This window comes from Helobdella robusta (assembly GCF_000326865.2).
Source record: "Helobdella robusta unplaced genomic scaffold HELROscaffold_49, whole genome shotgun sequence".
NCBI classification, from domain to species: domain Eukaryota; kingdom Metazoa; phylum Annelida; class Clitellata; order Rhynchobdellida; family Glossiphoniidae; genus Helobdella; species Helobdella robusta.
In genome coordinates this window covers 2724-19034 of record NW_008705246.1, presented here as the reverse complement: position 1 = coordinate 19034, position 16311 = coordinate 2724, and the positions used below count along the sequence as shown (strand labels likewise).

General features: G+C 31.3%; 2 protein-coding genes across 2 annotated transcripts; both read right to left on the bottom strand.

Annotated features, from left to right (window-relative positions):
* Positions 1–2282: 2282 nt before the first annotated feature.
* HELRODRAFT_178590 (hypothetical protein) lies at positions 2283–4223 on the bottom strand (the record flags this gene model as incomplete). The annotated part of the gene is made up of 2 exons (XM_009026708.1): positions 2283–2705; positions 4128–4223. The coding sequence occupies 2 exons, from the start codon at positions 4221–4223 to the stop codon at positions 2283–2285; spliced, it is 519 nt and encodes a 172-aa protein (XP_009024956.1).
* Positions 4224–6924: 2701 nt separating this feature from the next.
* On the bottom strand, positions 6925–7374 carry HELRODRAFT_178589 (hypothetical protein; the record flags this gene model as incomplete). Its single annotated transcript, XM_009026707.1, has 1 exon — positions 6925–7374. The coding sequence occupies one exon, from the start codon at positions 7372–7374 to the stop codon at positions 6925–6927; it is 450 nt and encodes a 149-aa protein (XP_009024955.1).
* Between the last annotated feature and the right edge of the window lie 8937 nt (positions 7375–16311).

Here is a 16311-nt window from a genome sequence, read left to right as displayed (position 1 = left end):
TCAGTTTTTAAACAATCAATATTTGTATGCAAAACTTGGCAATGAATGTTGACTAAAAAGAACAGAAACATTTGAAAAGAACAAATTTTAGAGCAGAAATATATAATAAAATTACGTTTCTCGTCAAGCAATCAGGTGGAGTCTACGTCGACAACTCATTCCAGAATATCTTGTTCGACTTGTGATGGAAATGTATACGAATACTAAGACTCTCGTCAGCACAACGGTTGGAAACAGATGCATTTGACATCGGCGTTGGAGTTCACCAAGGCTCGATTCTCGGTCCACTGTTATTTATAACTGTGATGGAAGAAATCACAAAGCCGATACGCACTGGTGACATTTGGAATCTAATATATGCTGATGATATCGTTTTAACAGCCACGTCCGAGCAGAATGCAGCACAGATGTTTGAAGATTGGAGCACCAGACTCGCCGATCATGGATTTAAAATCAACATCAGCAAAACCAAAGCAATGTACACTGGAGAACCCATCCAATCCACAGCTACTGGACGATGGCCCTGTTAAGTTTGTAAAGCTAGTGTAGGTAACAATTCAATCAAGTGTCAGCAGTGTAACCAGTGGTGTCACAAACGTTGTTCAAAAATAATTGGTACTTTATCTAAAGTGTCCAATTTTGTTTGTCCTGCCTGCTTGCATCAATCCACAACAACAAATTCGAAATAGCACTGTTTTTGAAGCCATTAAAATAGAGAAAGTCACATCGTTTCAATATCTAGGGGATGTTCTGGATTGTACTGGAACAGGTGAAGCTGCCGTTCGAGCACTCATACGTGCAGCCTGGAATAAATGGCATCTCCTTGCCTCTTTATTGATGCGGCGTGACATCCCACTACCACTACGATCAAGACTTTATAAATCAGTGATACGTCCAGTCTTGTTATATGGTGCAGAAACATGGCCAATGACAACCAAACTGGAACAACAACTTCAACGAACCGATATGCAAATGCTCCGATGGATGCAACAAATTAGTCTGAAGGACCACATCAAATCTACCGAAATCCTGGGTCATGTTGGTTTAGATAATATAAAGGACGAATGCGGCAACACAACAACATGATACAACCATGGTTTAGTCATGTCAAACAAAGTGGAGACAGTGCCATAACTTCTCTTGCAGATGTTGAAGTACCTGACACACGTCCCAAAGGCCGTCCAAAGAAGTCCTGGTCGCAAACAATCGAGCAAGACATGAAAGCTCTAAATTTAAACGAAACGGATACAACTGATCGCCTAATTTGGCGCAAAAAATTGATGGCAAAGAAAACAACGTCCTACCACGGGGGAACTGGGTCTCTAGACGCTAAACGAAAATTGATTGATTTGTAGTTTGTACATTTTTATAAACAACGTTATAAGTACCAAGTTTACAGATGTTTTGAATGCTTGAATACTTCTCTGGGTTTGTAGATTGATTGATAGTGGCGTTGAAATAGATTGGGACATCAGTTGACAGAATATAAATACATAAAAGCAATTTATTACCACTGCGATCTCGGCGTAGTTCGGCTCAAGTTCATTGTTTATTTTATGAGAATTAAAAAAAATTATCAATTATTGCAAAATATGTTTTAGCATAAACGGTCGGTCGGTGAAGTCAATGAAAATTTGAAAATATATTTAATTTTAACTTTACGGATGTTGTGTGGTTCGTCACCAGTGCTTTTCGGTTTTTGTGTCTGGTTGTTACTGACTTTAATTTGTCGGCAAATAACATCTGCCAAATGACATTTATGATTCAAACATCTGACAATTTAAAACAACTTTTTGTATATGGGCCATAGCCCGTCCATGTAGCAAGATTATTCATTACATATAACGCAGAGATGTCAATTTCGTTTAGATGAACTTTCAAGCTTTGCTTCGTTATGCTAACAATCTTTTTTTTTATAAAAATGTTAAAATTATAGACATTTATTTAATTTTTATTGTCTAATCGAATCTTACGACCGAAAATCGGACATCCCAAATTTTATCCAGACGCATGCCGGAAATGATTTGTTTTGACATTAAATGAATAAAAACTCGACACAATGTTGGTTAAAATTAATAATTTATGAACAAGAGTGTGGTTATTACCGATAAGTTTAACTTCACGGCAACAATTCCATATTTCTAATTATATAATATAATTTCGTTGCGGTAACCACTTTACATAGTTATACAAATATGATAAAATATTCAAATAGTCAATTAAAAAATTTGTGGTTTACGGTAGATACTGTTAATTTGATATTTTAAAAATAAAAATCATTATTAAGAATCAAAAAATTTGATTAAACCAAAGTATGAAGCTTTCTTGGATCGACACAACCAGGAGGCAGGTGTGGACATCACTTTTATCACACTACCTTTTTTTATATACACCAAACCAAATAAATTTGACGTGTAGAAACTTCCTCTGTCGTCTCCGCAACCAAAATATGAAGATGGTTCTTTACGGTGAGCGTTTTGTTGTGTTTTATGAACAATATTATTATTATCATTCTCATTTTCAGGAAACCAGTGAAACCAAGTTATTTCGGATTGCTTTAATATGATATCGCGGTTTGAATAAATTTGCTGCCCAAACAAAAACGCTTCTTTATACTTTGAATTATTTTTATAGTCTTTTTTAACCGTTACCGGTGGTACAAATGCCAGATGGCTGTATAACAAATAATAACCAGAAGACTTAATCTGTAAATGTAACAAAAAAATAAATAAATTCGATCTTTGCGATTATATTGTTTTCTTCCGATTTCAAAAGTGTGCACATTTTTATCAAATCGTTCTATCTCAACTAATTCTCCAAGAAAATTTTTTATTTAATCAGTGTAATAAAGTTAATCTTAACCTAAAGTTATCTTACAAGTGTAATATGAGATATGTTTATAGCTTGCTTCTAAAACTTATTATTATCTCTTTTTTTATCGTCACATAAAATGTGTCCCTCGACATTAATATCGATTTTTTATCATTTATTAAAATTATTGAAATACCAGTGAAATTTTGAAATATTATTAATATTATATTAATATTATTGAAATAAATTACAGAAATACTCAATGATTTATTAAAATTATTGAAATACCAGTGCCACAATAATATTTTTTGTAGATTTTTTTTACAACATCTTCGCTTCTATTCCTTAATCCTTCCCTAGTCTTTTAAGCCGTCAACTTTTATCACCGTTTTTAAGTAGATTTCTCATAAATTGCGCTTATTCGTACGCCTTTCCACGAACCACACACGAGAACTGACCGGATTTATAACTGTCCAAATTTATCCGAGATATCAGAATCTACGTTTCATCCACATTCACTGTCGGAACTTTCCTTTTTGATATACGCTTCAAGTTGCTTTTATTAAATCGTCATAACTTACATTTATCAAACTTCATCATTTGCGTACAATATACGTAGCTCCCTCATAATTTTCATTTTAATATTAATAGCTGATCGGCATCGTAAACATTATGACAATAAAATTATAGGTGATCGATATTGACATAAATTTTATTTAATAAAAATAGAAGAGTTTTTAGCAACATTATTGAATAGGAATTTAGTTAAATAAGATTTAAAAAATAAATGATATGTATTTGACAAAAAAATGCTTGTTTATATATATATATATATATATATATATATATATATATATATATATATATATATATATATATATATATATTTTTTATTTTTATTTATTTTTATTTATTTAAAGGATAACCAAAAAAAGATAAACTTGTGGATAGGCCACCCTTAACTAAGAATTCCAACTGTTAATGTAACAAAAATGTCAAATAAATACATACACACAAATTCTTACTATAAATGTAACAGAAATGTCAAATAAATACATATACACAAACACATGCTCACACGTACATCATTCTATGAATACTGTCATGTTTCATATAGTACCTAAAGGTGACAGTATAGTCACAACTGAGACTGAAAAATTCGCTTACTTAGAACATCAAAATTAAATAAGTTGTAAAATAGTGTAAAACTATTTAAAATAAGTGTTTTTTTTAACTAAAGAAGTTTTTAGCTTGTTTTTAAATAAGTGTAATGAGTTGATTGTTTTAATTTCATGTGGCAATACAGTATCCCATACCCTCGGACCATTAAGTTTGATGCTTGAGTGAAAAGCTTTTAATCTCACAGTATGAGAATAGAAAAGTGTGTCTAGTAAATTTCCTTTGAATGTCATTGCTAAAAGTGAAAAAATTGGCAAAATAATTAGGCAACTGTTGACGTAAAAATTTAAATACAAAAATTGATGTGAAATAAATGTGCAATTCTTTAATGGGTAAAATGTTGAGTGTCGAATAGTAAGCATTGGTTATATGAGTACGCGGTGGAAGAGTAAATATTAGTCTTATAAACCGATTTTGACATTTTTGAATATAATTTAAATGGCTTTCTGGACTTCCGCCCCATAAAAAATTACAATAAATTAAATGTGGATATATTAGGGTATAGTAAAGTTCAATCATTATGTCATAGTTTATTTTTGATTTGATTTTATATAATATACCTAGTATTTTATTGATCTTAGTTGAAATTGATTTTATATGTGGTTCCCATGAAAGATCATCATTTATTAACACACCTAAAAATTTTGTAGAGTATGATCTAGGTAATGCCAGACTGTTAATTCTTATATCAAGATTGCCTATTGTGTTAGTAATTATTCTGGGGCCGAATAACATTTTGTAAAATTAACACCTAATTTATTGAGAATAAACCAATCTACGAATTTTTGCAATTCTTGGTTTATGCGATCACTTTCCAGTTTAAAATCCCTTGAAGTAAAAAATATGTTAGTATCGTCCGCATATAGTAAAATATTTGCCGAATCAGTCACGTTGACAATGTCATTAATTAACAAGACAAACAAAAGAGGTCCGAGAATAGAGCCCTGCGGAACTCCACTGTTGATGTTTAGACATTCTGATTTAAATCCTTCTAATGCAACATATTGCTCTCTATCCCTAAGATAGCTTTCACACCACGAGTAGGGTACACCTCTTATTCCATTCATATATAATTTCTTCAAGAGTAATTCGTGGTTTATGACATCAAACGCTTTTGACAGATCTATGAAAATACCTAAAGTAAGATTTCTGTTGTTTAAAGTCTTGAAGACTTTCTGAATCAATTCAAGCACAGCTATTTCGGTCGAATGCTTGGGCCTATATCCATATTGACAATTGCACATTATGTTATTTGCAGCCACAAACGATTTCAAACGAGTACGCATTATTCTTTCATCTTCGAAAGAGGTGAAAGAAGAGAAATTGGCCGATAATTGCAAGCATCCTCTGGGTTACCGTTTTTGAGAATTAGAACAACCTTAGAAATTTTAAAACAAGCTGGAAATATGCCTTGCGATAATGAGAGGTTAATAATATGAGTCAAAGAAACAAGTATTTCATGAATAATTTTTTTTATAATAAAGTTACTTAATGTATCATCTGAAGTACTTTTTTTTATTTTTCATGTTCGTGACTATACTTAATATTTCTATTTTGTCAGCAGTTTGAATATATCTAGAATTAGGTAAAGTATTACATAGTGGGCTATTACTATTAGTTGTTGGATTATGCTGCGATTTAAGTAAATTGTCAGTTACATCTATAAAGTATTTATTGAATGTATCTATTTATATTAGGATGTGATATTTTTTTATTTAATATATTATTTATAACATTCCATTTTTGTTTTGCATCATTTTTAGCTGTCATAAGTTTACAATGGTAATAATCTTGGAACACTTTGCGTTTATAAGCTGTAAAATTATTTCTAAACTGTTTGTATTTGTTTAGACTATCCTGTGTGGGATTTAACAAATAATTTTTATGTAGTTTATTTTGCGTTTTTGATAATTTTATTATTTCTTGTGTGACCCATTCTTTTTTAATTTTTAATTTTACAGATTTAACTGGGGCATATCTGTTTATAATAACATCTACAATTTTATAAAAATTATCACAAGCCGTATCTATATCATTGTTAGCTGTTACAGACAACCAATCTTGACTAGAGAGCTTGAATTTGATTTGTTGTAATGCATTATTTGTCATGATTCTTTTATATTTTTGTGCATTGTCGTGATCATGTAAGTTGGAATTTGTTGTAACAGCGTAAATGAAACTATGGTCCGAGAAGTCTGAAAGAATAACTCCGCTGCCGTAAATATTTAAAGAATTACTAAATATGTTATCTATTAATGTAGAAGAACAAGTTGTGGAACGAGTAGGTGACACAATTAAAGGATAAAAACAATGAGAGAGCAAAAGATTCTGAAAGTTCAATGTGTGGTTATTTTTGGTCAGAATATTTATATTAAAGTCGCCCAATATGTACACCTCTTGAGCTTGTGTAAAATATTTTCAAATTCATTGATAAACTTCTCAATGCTTGTGTTAGGTGGACGGTAAATAGAAATGATTTTTAATGGCAATTTATTTAAAGAATTTGACCTAATATTTATACTAAATGCCTCAAATATGTCATCTACAGACTCGATGTTATCATCGATAAAACAATCAAATTCTTTCCTTACAAAAATTCCTATATCGCCTCCTAATTTATTTTGTCTATTTTTATAGAAAAAATTGTAATTATTTAGACTTATGAGGCCCGCGGTGATATCGTTCAGCCATGTTTCAGTTGTGACTATCACATTGAAAAATGAATTAAACTGATTAATCAAAATATCTAATGTAGTCATTTTACCGTATAAGCTACGTGCATTTATATGTAGTAGTGATAAATAATTAGATTTTATTTTAAAATTTTCAAGAAAATCTAAGCAAAAACTTTCAACAGTTTGATAATAATTATAATTATTAATTTGCAAGTCTTTAGTTAACCATTCTGTAGAGCTGCTGGTACATTTCTGGGAATCATCCATTTTGTGTCGTATCTTTGTCGAATGTTGTCTGAAGGTTTTCGTTGAGTGTTTTTTTATTGCTTGTGAACTGAATGCCTTCATTTGTTGATTTTTTGAAGGACCACTCACGTACTAGAATGTTCGATGGCCAGATGTCAGGGTCAATGGCTTTGCAGGTATATCGGCTATCTATTCCCACTCTGAAAGATTTATAGAAAGATTTTGTTGTCGCAGATGATTCTTGCTGAGTTTCAGGTCGCTTGATATCAAAACACGATATGACGTTGATGTTATTTGTACGTAAATGGTCCATAATGTCGTCGGCAGTACAACTGTTATCAAGGTTACTAACGTAGAAGAAAGATTTATTTACAAGAACTTTATTAGCCCTTATTTTTATATTTTCTTTATTGGAACGTCCGATTATTTTAGAACCAGTTTCGTGTTTATCCCGATCATTCATTTTATTATTATTGAATACAGTTGAATTTGAATGCGATGTATTACTGGTGATAACTTCTGTAATTATATATATATATATATATATATATATATATATATATATATATATTGTGTCCAAATTTATCCCAGATATCAGAATTTACGTTTCTTCCACATTCACTATCGGAACTTTCATTTTTGATGTACGCTTCAAGTTGCTTTTATTAAATCGTCATGACTCACTCATAAATAAAGCAAAGTTAGTTTAACTCATAAATATATATATTATATATATATGTATCTATAAATATATATATATATAATTAGAGTTGAACCTTTCGTAAATACAATTATTAGGAAATATCACTGAATTTTCAGCTTTGAAGCATTAATCCTGCTGGTCAATATATATATATACATATTTATATATATATATATATTTTTATACATATATATATATATATATATATATATATATATATATATATGTTGGAAGAAGACCATATTTTATACAATATTATATGAATTCTCACGAATTTGTTGGCATTAATCAATTTAAAGTGTGTCTTTTCAATTTTCCTTACTAGAATTTTTTTGAAATTGTTCAATTTATTGAAAATAGAACTATTATCCAAAGAAATTACAACAACAAAGATGAAGAATACGACAAAAACTTAGTGACTCATTTTACTAAAGAACTAACTTTGCTTTGTTTAAAATAAGCAAACCTGCACTGAATATGATTTGTGAAAAATCTAAATAAGGCCTATCTGCGTGATAAATTTGGATAACAAAACTTTTATTAAATTTTCATGATGAACTCGAATAATAATTCTATTTTAAATAAATTGAACAATTTCTAGAAAATTCTAGTAAGGAAAATTGAAAAGACAAACTTTAAATTGATTTGTGCTAAAAATTCTGTAAAATTTATACAATACTGTATATATATATATATATATATATATATATATATATATAAAGCATGAAGCTAAGTAAGTTTGCAGACGATGTTGGATTACTGATAGAAACTGAAATTAATTTACAAAACCTTACCACAAGAGTCAGCAAAACAAGTACAAATTTAGATTAAATATTAACACAGAAAAACAAAAATGATGGCAATAAACTATCAGAAAAAGAGAAACCCCTAAATTAAACTAAATTCAGATGTACTGAAGATAGTGGAAAACTTTATCTACGTGGGTCGAAAGATAACAAGCACCGGAAGCTACCAGGAAGACACAAAAAGAAGAATAAGCATAACTCTACAAACAATGGGGCGCTTAAAACATATATGGAAAGCAAAAGACATAAGTTTATTAACCAAAAGAAAGATATATAAAACCGTCATTGGTCCACAGATGTATATGGATCGTGAACGTGGATAATTAAAAAGACCTATGAAAACAGAATTTTAGCAGCCGAAATGAATTGTCTGAGACAGATCGTGGATGTAAATAGAATCCAAAAAATAAAAAATTTTAATATTAATTTGAATAAATTGAATAATATTGATAAAATAATTGTTCGAAAAATTGAAAAACTTAGTTACAGACTCAACAATGCGGAAAATGCGGTGATATTTCTTAATAATTTTATATACGATAGTCTGAACCCATATATATATATATATATATATATATATATATATATATATATATCTATATATATATATAGTATCACGAAATTTTCTTCCCGCTCACTACCTTATTAACAAATTCTTCTTAAGCGTCAGCGCTCAACATCTTAACATTAGCGCATTGTTAATTGTACATTTTATTTACCAAATAGAAAGTGTAAACCTCAAAAATAATAAAACAAATGTTAATCTAAATTAAACCGTTGCATAGAACTTGGTTAACTGCTTGAGTACAAAGAATTTTTGGCAATCTTATGTTGAAATATACTAAAGATTTTTTTTTACGTATCATATGCATATGTGATATCGTCAAAAAAGCGCTCAGTCTAATTCAGCTGCACATAAGTACGCTTATAAAAATAATTTTGAGAATATACGTTATAGTTGTAAAGATGTTTCAAGTGATAATTCACGTGATTATCGTACAAAGCAAATACTAACTGTTATGCCATCACTTTGAAAATCTAGACATTCACTAATAAAGTGTCCACCGTAGGTTTTGTATGTCCAACCATCCACCAATAAGTATTCATCTTTGATGGCGTATTCATCTTTGAAAAAAAATTCGGAAAATCAGCACTCAACGAAGATGAAACAAAAGGTGTTTACAACAATATTAAACAAAATGTAGTATAAAAATTACTTTTGGATTGACTTTCTTGACTATTCAAAAACAAATGTGCCGAGCATTGATTTAAATACGATGTGCCAATTCCTAATTTCATGAATAAAATTTTTTTATGTGATTATTAAATACAATATGATTTTTATTTACGAAAATTTTAATTAAGCGTTAAATAATGAGTTGATGGGTTACCGGGTTGGACTTATGGGTGTGGTTTAACTATTAACTCAATGAATGACAAAGATAAAGCTACTCCCTACAATAACAACATTTTGAAGAAAAATATCAATAGGACAAACATAAAATTTTTTGTTTACCATTAACTTAACCACTGGCTGAAATTTTTTAGCGTCGAAGGCATGGAAAGAGAAATCTAGCAAAGGCAACAAACAGGAAAGCAATAAAGGAATATGAAGAAAAACTAAGTGAGAACATAAGTAAAGACAGTAAAAGCTTTTTCAGTTACATGAGAAGTAAACAAAAAAGGAAAGATAAAGTGGGGCCTCTGAAGACTGATCATGGCAACATTGTAACGGAAGAAAAAGAAATGGCTGAGATGCTCAATAACTACTTTGGATCGGTGCTGACAAAAGAAAATACAAATAACATAAAGGAGCCAAAAAAATTGTTTGGGGGAAGCCAAGAAAGGATGCTTACAAGTGTTTACATAACAGAAGAGATGGATGTCGGAATACTAGGCAGTCTCAAAGAGAATAAAACTCCAGGAATAGATGAGCTGCACCCAAAATTTTTAAAGGAAATAAGACATGAAGTAGGAGCCACACTGTGCGAAATATTTAATGACTCTTTAAGATCAGGAGATATACCAAGGAATTGGAGGGACGCTATCGTCACGCTATTGTTCAAAAAAGGACGTAGAAGCGAAACTAGTAACTACAGACCAGTTAGTTTAACTTGCATTATATGTAAAGTATTAGAAAAAATTATCAAGAGAAATATGGTCGAGCACTTAAATTCTAACTGCATAATCAATGACAGCCAACATGGTTTTATGAAAGGACGATCCTGTCTATCTAACCTATTGGATTTTTTTGAAGATGTTTATGCTAACCTAGACCAGGATAACTCGGTAAACGTAATATATTTAGATTTTGCAAAAGCATTCGATAAGGTGCCACATTGTAGCAGATTTCCTTCTACCCCACATGCCTGGATAAAAAATTGGCTAAAAGATAGGAGACAACAGGTGCGGATAAAAGGAATAAACTCGAAGTGGATAGACGTAACAAGTGGCGTGCCTCAGGGATCGGTATTGGGACCGCTATTATTTGTGATATACATTAACGACATCGACGAAGGAATAGTCTCTAAGATTTCAAAGTTTGCAGATGATACCAAATTATGTGTGAAAGTCAACAACGATGAAGATGCAGAAATATTGCAAAAAGATCTAGCAAAACTGTACCAATGGTCCAAGGACTGGCAAATGCTTTTCAACGTTGACAAATGTGCAGTCATGCACTTAGGGAGGAAAAACGCTAGATATGAATATAAAATTGGTGAAAGAGAACTACGATCGACAGAGGAGGAAAAGGATCTAGGAATCATTGTTCATCAAAGCACAAAACCGTCAAGACAATGTACAGCTGCAGCGGCCAGAGCCAATACGATCTTGGGATTTATAAGAAGAACAATGGTCAGCAGAGAGAAGCATATCATACTGAAACTGTACAAAACCCTAGTCAGACCTCATCTGGAGTACTGTGTTCAAGCATGGAGCCCATATATGCAAAAAGATAAGGAAGTTTTAGAAAAAGTACAACGTAGAGCCACAAGAATGATTAGAGGAATCGGAAAAATGGAATACGATGAGAGATTGAAAAAATGCGACTTAACATCATTAGAAAAAAGAAGATGTAGAGGAGATCTAATCCAAACATATAAATTGATCACGAACAGGGAAACAACACCATACTCGAGATTTTTCAGGCTAGTAAACAGTGATAAACTACGAGGACACAGATTTAAGATTTTCAAAAACTCGGATGGAAAAATAAAGAGCAGATTTTTCAGAAGTAAAGTGGCCAACGCCTGGAACGAGCTAAGCGATGATGCAGTCTCTGCGAATTCATTCAACAGCTTCAAAGCCAAACTCGGACAGATAGGATATTAGGAGATCTAATTAGTAGTGGTTCTTACACAGACCATAATCTTCTGAACCACTTTAAACCCCGTTAATAATAAATAATAATGGAGTAGAAAGATTTGTCGAAGTCAGAAACTTTTAGAGGGGTTGGAGTAGGCGTCCAACCGATAATTTTCATTTGACTCCAACAGCGAAGTGTTAAACATTTAAACAAATATGTTATTCATAATAAAAATGATTTTTCAAGCTTGTGTTTTTTAAAAGTATTATGCGTAATTACGATACTCCAAATGAGAAGTGATTTTATAATAATTCTTCCTGATTCACGTAACGTTCAAGTACTATAGCTAAAATTTTTATTTACAACTTTATGATAAGATATGGTATTATTATTATTATTGTTGTTGTTTTTGTTCTATTATTATTATCTTAGATATTCCTCAGTGGTTATGATTTTATTGTTTTATTGAACCAGTGCGTTTTCAGTTCCTGGTTAAATTTTTTACGAGAACATTTTGTTTCGTGACGCAGTGGTAGATCATTCCAAATCTTTGGCAAAGCAACTTGCGTACATTTATCTCCCAGTTTCGTTTTTGTTCTGGAGACTACCATCAATTCGTAAAAGATTGATCGCAGAGTATGTCCCATGTCCAGCCCAAATTTTTTACAAAAACCTTCTCCAAGTATTTTGGTCCCCCCCTCATGAATGCAACAGTGAGCAATAACTGCCATCTTGCAAGAAATTCTCTTGCGCACTGGCAACCAATAAAAGATTCTCCAACCACCCAGTTATGTGATCACGTCTATCAAGCCCAACACCAGTCTTGCAGCAGCGTTCTGGATGCGTTGACTTTTTTAACCGCACCAACCCCAGCATCAAACATCAACGAGTTACAATAATCTAACTTCGACTATACAAACGATAACACAAGACTTGTGAAGATATCAGCTGGGAGACATTTTTTAGTCTGATATAATTTACGCAGCTGTAGAAAACAAGTTGTACCAAGTTTCAATGCATGGCTAACATAGTCAATGAATTGTCGAACAGTTCTTCAAGGTTTTCGACCGTCTTAACTGCTTGCAACCAGTTACTAAAAACATCAAAAAGTTGTACTACAAATTTCACCCATAACCTTTCTGAATCCAAACCATATTAACTCTGTTTTATCAGGGTTTAACTTCAAACGAATTAGATTCAACCAATCATTTAGGCCATCAATACATCTAATCAACCTTTCTGAAATTACTCCAGCATCTTTTGCTAATCCAGCAAAATAAATCTAAAGATCATCAGCATAGAAGTGAACTTCAAGACCATGTTTTTTCACCATACCAGGTCGATCTGAAACATACATCAAAAATTGAATTGTCTCCAATACTGAACCCTGCGGAATACTAATCACCACCATCAATCAAAGAAAACTTTTTGCGTTTGATCCATCAAAAACGAGGTAAACAAATCCTTAGCCATCTCAGCAATACCAAAAGTAACCGCCAATCTCGATGGTGTAATGGTTTAAGTACCTGGCATTGTTGAGGCAGTGTCTGGTTTTGAATGTAAAGAAATCCCCGGCCATTACATGTTAACGTGTGTGAATCGCGTATATTTATAGACAGTGTGTTTGTTGTAAAAATAATAATACGCCTCAGTCGCTTGCCATGGCACTATTTAAAATGACATTATTAGAAGCATTTTTTTGCTTTACACTTTTTCAATTTTTATCGTAAAATAATACAATTTTGTTAACAAATTTTTGTCAAAAAGTTTATAAAAAGTTATATTTTATTCATGAAGTTATTTAGTGTTTATTTAGTAAAACGCTATTAGATTAAGTTCCTTTTATCTGCAATCATTGTTCGTAAAGTTTTAAGAGTTTCTAAAAATCACCTAAACGTAGTAGTGTTAAATGTTGAACAAAACAAGTTTTAACGTAATAAAATAAAAAATATAACAAACCATATAATCCGTTAGATTTCTGTAACGATGTGAAATATTTGTTTCATTTTAAATAAATCAAACTCAAAATAGTTGAATAGTTAATGTTTAAATTTTAGAAACATATCAGTTTGCATCTTTTAATAAAATTTATTTTATATAAGCAGCATGAATTTACCTTTTTGGATTGATTGAATGGATTTTTATAATTGGTGTGCACAGCTCCATGGCTTAATTTATTTAATTTTTCATCTAAGTAAAAAATTTTTACAGACGCCAAAATCATCGATCCAATTATAAATACAACGAATAGCCCAAGTGACGCCAAATAAAATAATTTTTTTTTGGTAGAAGGAAAGTTTTGAAATGCATAACTGCAGCCGTTAGCTTCTTCGGAGAAGTCTGCATTCACTGTGAAAACCATTTGACAATATAGATTTTTATCAATAAATGGTCAAAAACGAATTTTAATATTAGTATAAAAAATACAATAAATAAATAAATATTAAATTAACGACCATTTGTGCCATTAAAGTTAGAACAGTGCATTTTATAAATATTCTGCAATCAGAATAATCAATAAAGGTTAAAAGGTGTAATAATCATAATTTTTTTTCTTTATGTTGCATTATTAAATCATTAAATGATAAACGATGATTCTTTTTATAAGATAATGTAATATAGATTGTTATCAATAAATTGTCAAAAACGAATTTTACTAAAATATATAACTAGCAGGCATTTTCACCAACTAAACAAAAATCAAATGCGTAAAATCTAGGTACGCAAGTGAAACTTACAAATTTCTGAAAATGAAACCGATGTTTAATGTTTGCCGACGTAATTTCCCCAATAACTGTTATGTGTGATCGCATTTAAAGAGAGGGTACGAGTACAAGTTGGATGTTTTACATTATATATATTATATATATTTACATGTGCACATAGATATATATATAAATATACTTATACGCAATTACGCATACCTTAATAACAAATTAATGTCGAAACACCGGAAAATAACCTGACAATGAAACTGATATTGAATATTTACTAATGTAATTTCCCAATCTCTGTTATGTTTGATCGTATTTGAAGATGGATGTTATAAATTAGTATTCGTTACGAGCACAAGTTGGATGTTATACATTAATAACTATATTATATATATATTTACATGTGCACATATATATATATATTTATTTACTTAAATATATATATATATGTATATATATATATGTATATATATATATATATGTGCGTGTGTATTTGTCTGTGTGTGTGTGCGTGCGTGTGTGTGTGCGTGTGTGTGGTCTTCTCTTAAATTGACTAAGAGCAAAATCACCACTGCGCAAAGTGTTTGGAAGGTTATTCCACAATCGTGGTCCGACCACACCAAAGCAAAGGTTTGTCTTTGGCACACACACAAAATTTAAATCAACAGACCTCATATTTTGTCAACTTTGTTCTATTATTGTAAACAAATCGATCATATTTTGTGGTGCCACACATAATTTAAAAATAATTCTCTTATCAGCACGCAACTAATGCAATTCCTCCAGTTTTGGGCTCACATAGTCAACTCTACTACACCCAACGACAACCTTAGCCGCCCTGTTTTGAATTGGCTGCAACATTAATTCACGCTTTGATATTCCGTAATAAAAACTGTTATGGAGCATGGATGAAAGAATGAACCAAAAAGTTCAATGCGTCTTAGGTTAAACATTTTCTCATTTTTTTCAGCAAACGTAACTGAAATGTGCAAGATTTAAACAAAGACTTTATTTGCCGGTTCATCGACAGCTTGGATTCCAAAATAAAACCAAGCACAGTCGCCGAACTAGAAAAATTTATAACATTGTCATTGATTTTAATAGACTTAGCAGTTATTTTAGACAACTGTTGCCAGGTGCCTATAGGTAAAATGTGTGTTTTAGTTTGGTTCATCTGAATACCATTTTGCGTCATCCAAACATCTATGTCAGACAAACCGATCCAGGCACAGTTTTTGCTACATCCTGGATATTATCCGCTAATTCAAAACCCTTAAAACCGTATCTGTCAATAATTTCAAACACATCCGCAGTGTACAGAAGAAACTAAGTAGGACCAAGAACGGACTCCTGCGGTACACCGTATTCAAAATATTCCTTGGTAGAAGTACATCAATAAAGGACACCTGCTGGGATCTCCCACTAAGGTAGGATTTAAACAAATCCAAGGCCCTTCCAGACACTCCATAACTTAATCAGCCTTTGCACGAGAATGGCATAATCGACGCAATCAAATGCCGCACTCAATGTCAAGTAGAGCCAGAACAGATATATTTTTGGTATCAAATGACACTCAGATACATAACTAACTGCAAAAGTGCTGTTTCAACTGAATGAAACTTTCTATATCCGGACTGGCAACCCGAAAGAAGGTTCTATCATGCATAAAATAAACGGAAGAAGCTTTTTTGTTCTATCATGCATTGGTTTTGAATTAAAAAAAACTTGAAAATGATTGGAAGTTAACTAACGCCGAACATGCTGTGATTTTCATCAATAATATATATATATATATATATATATATATATTTTACAATGTTCTATAAATTCTACCGAATGTTTGGCGTTAATATGTTGTAGTTCGTTTTTC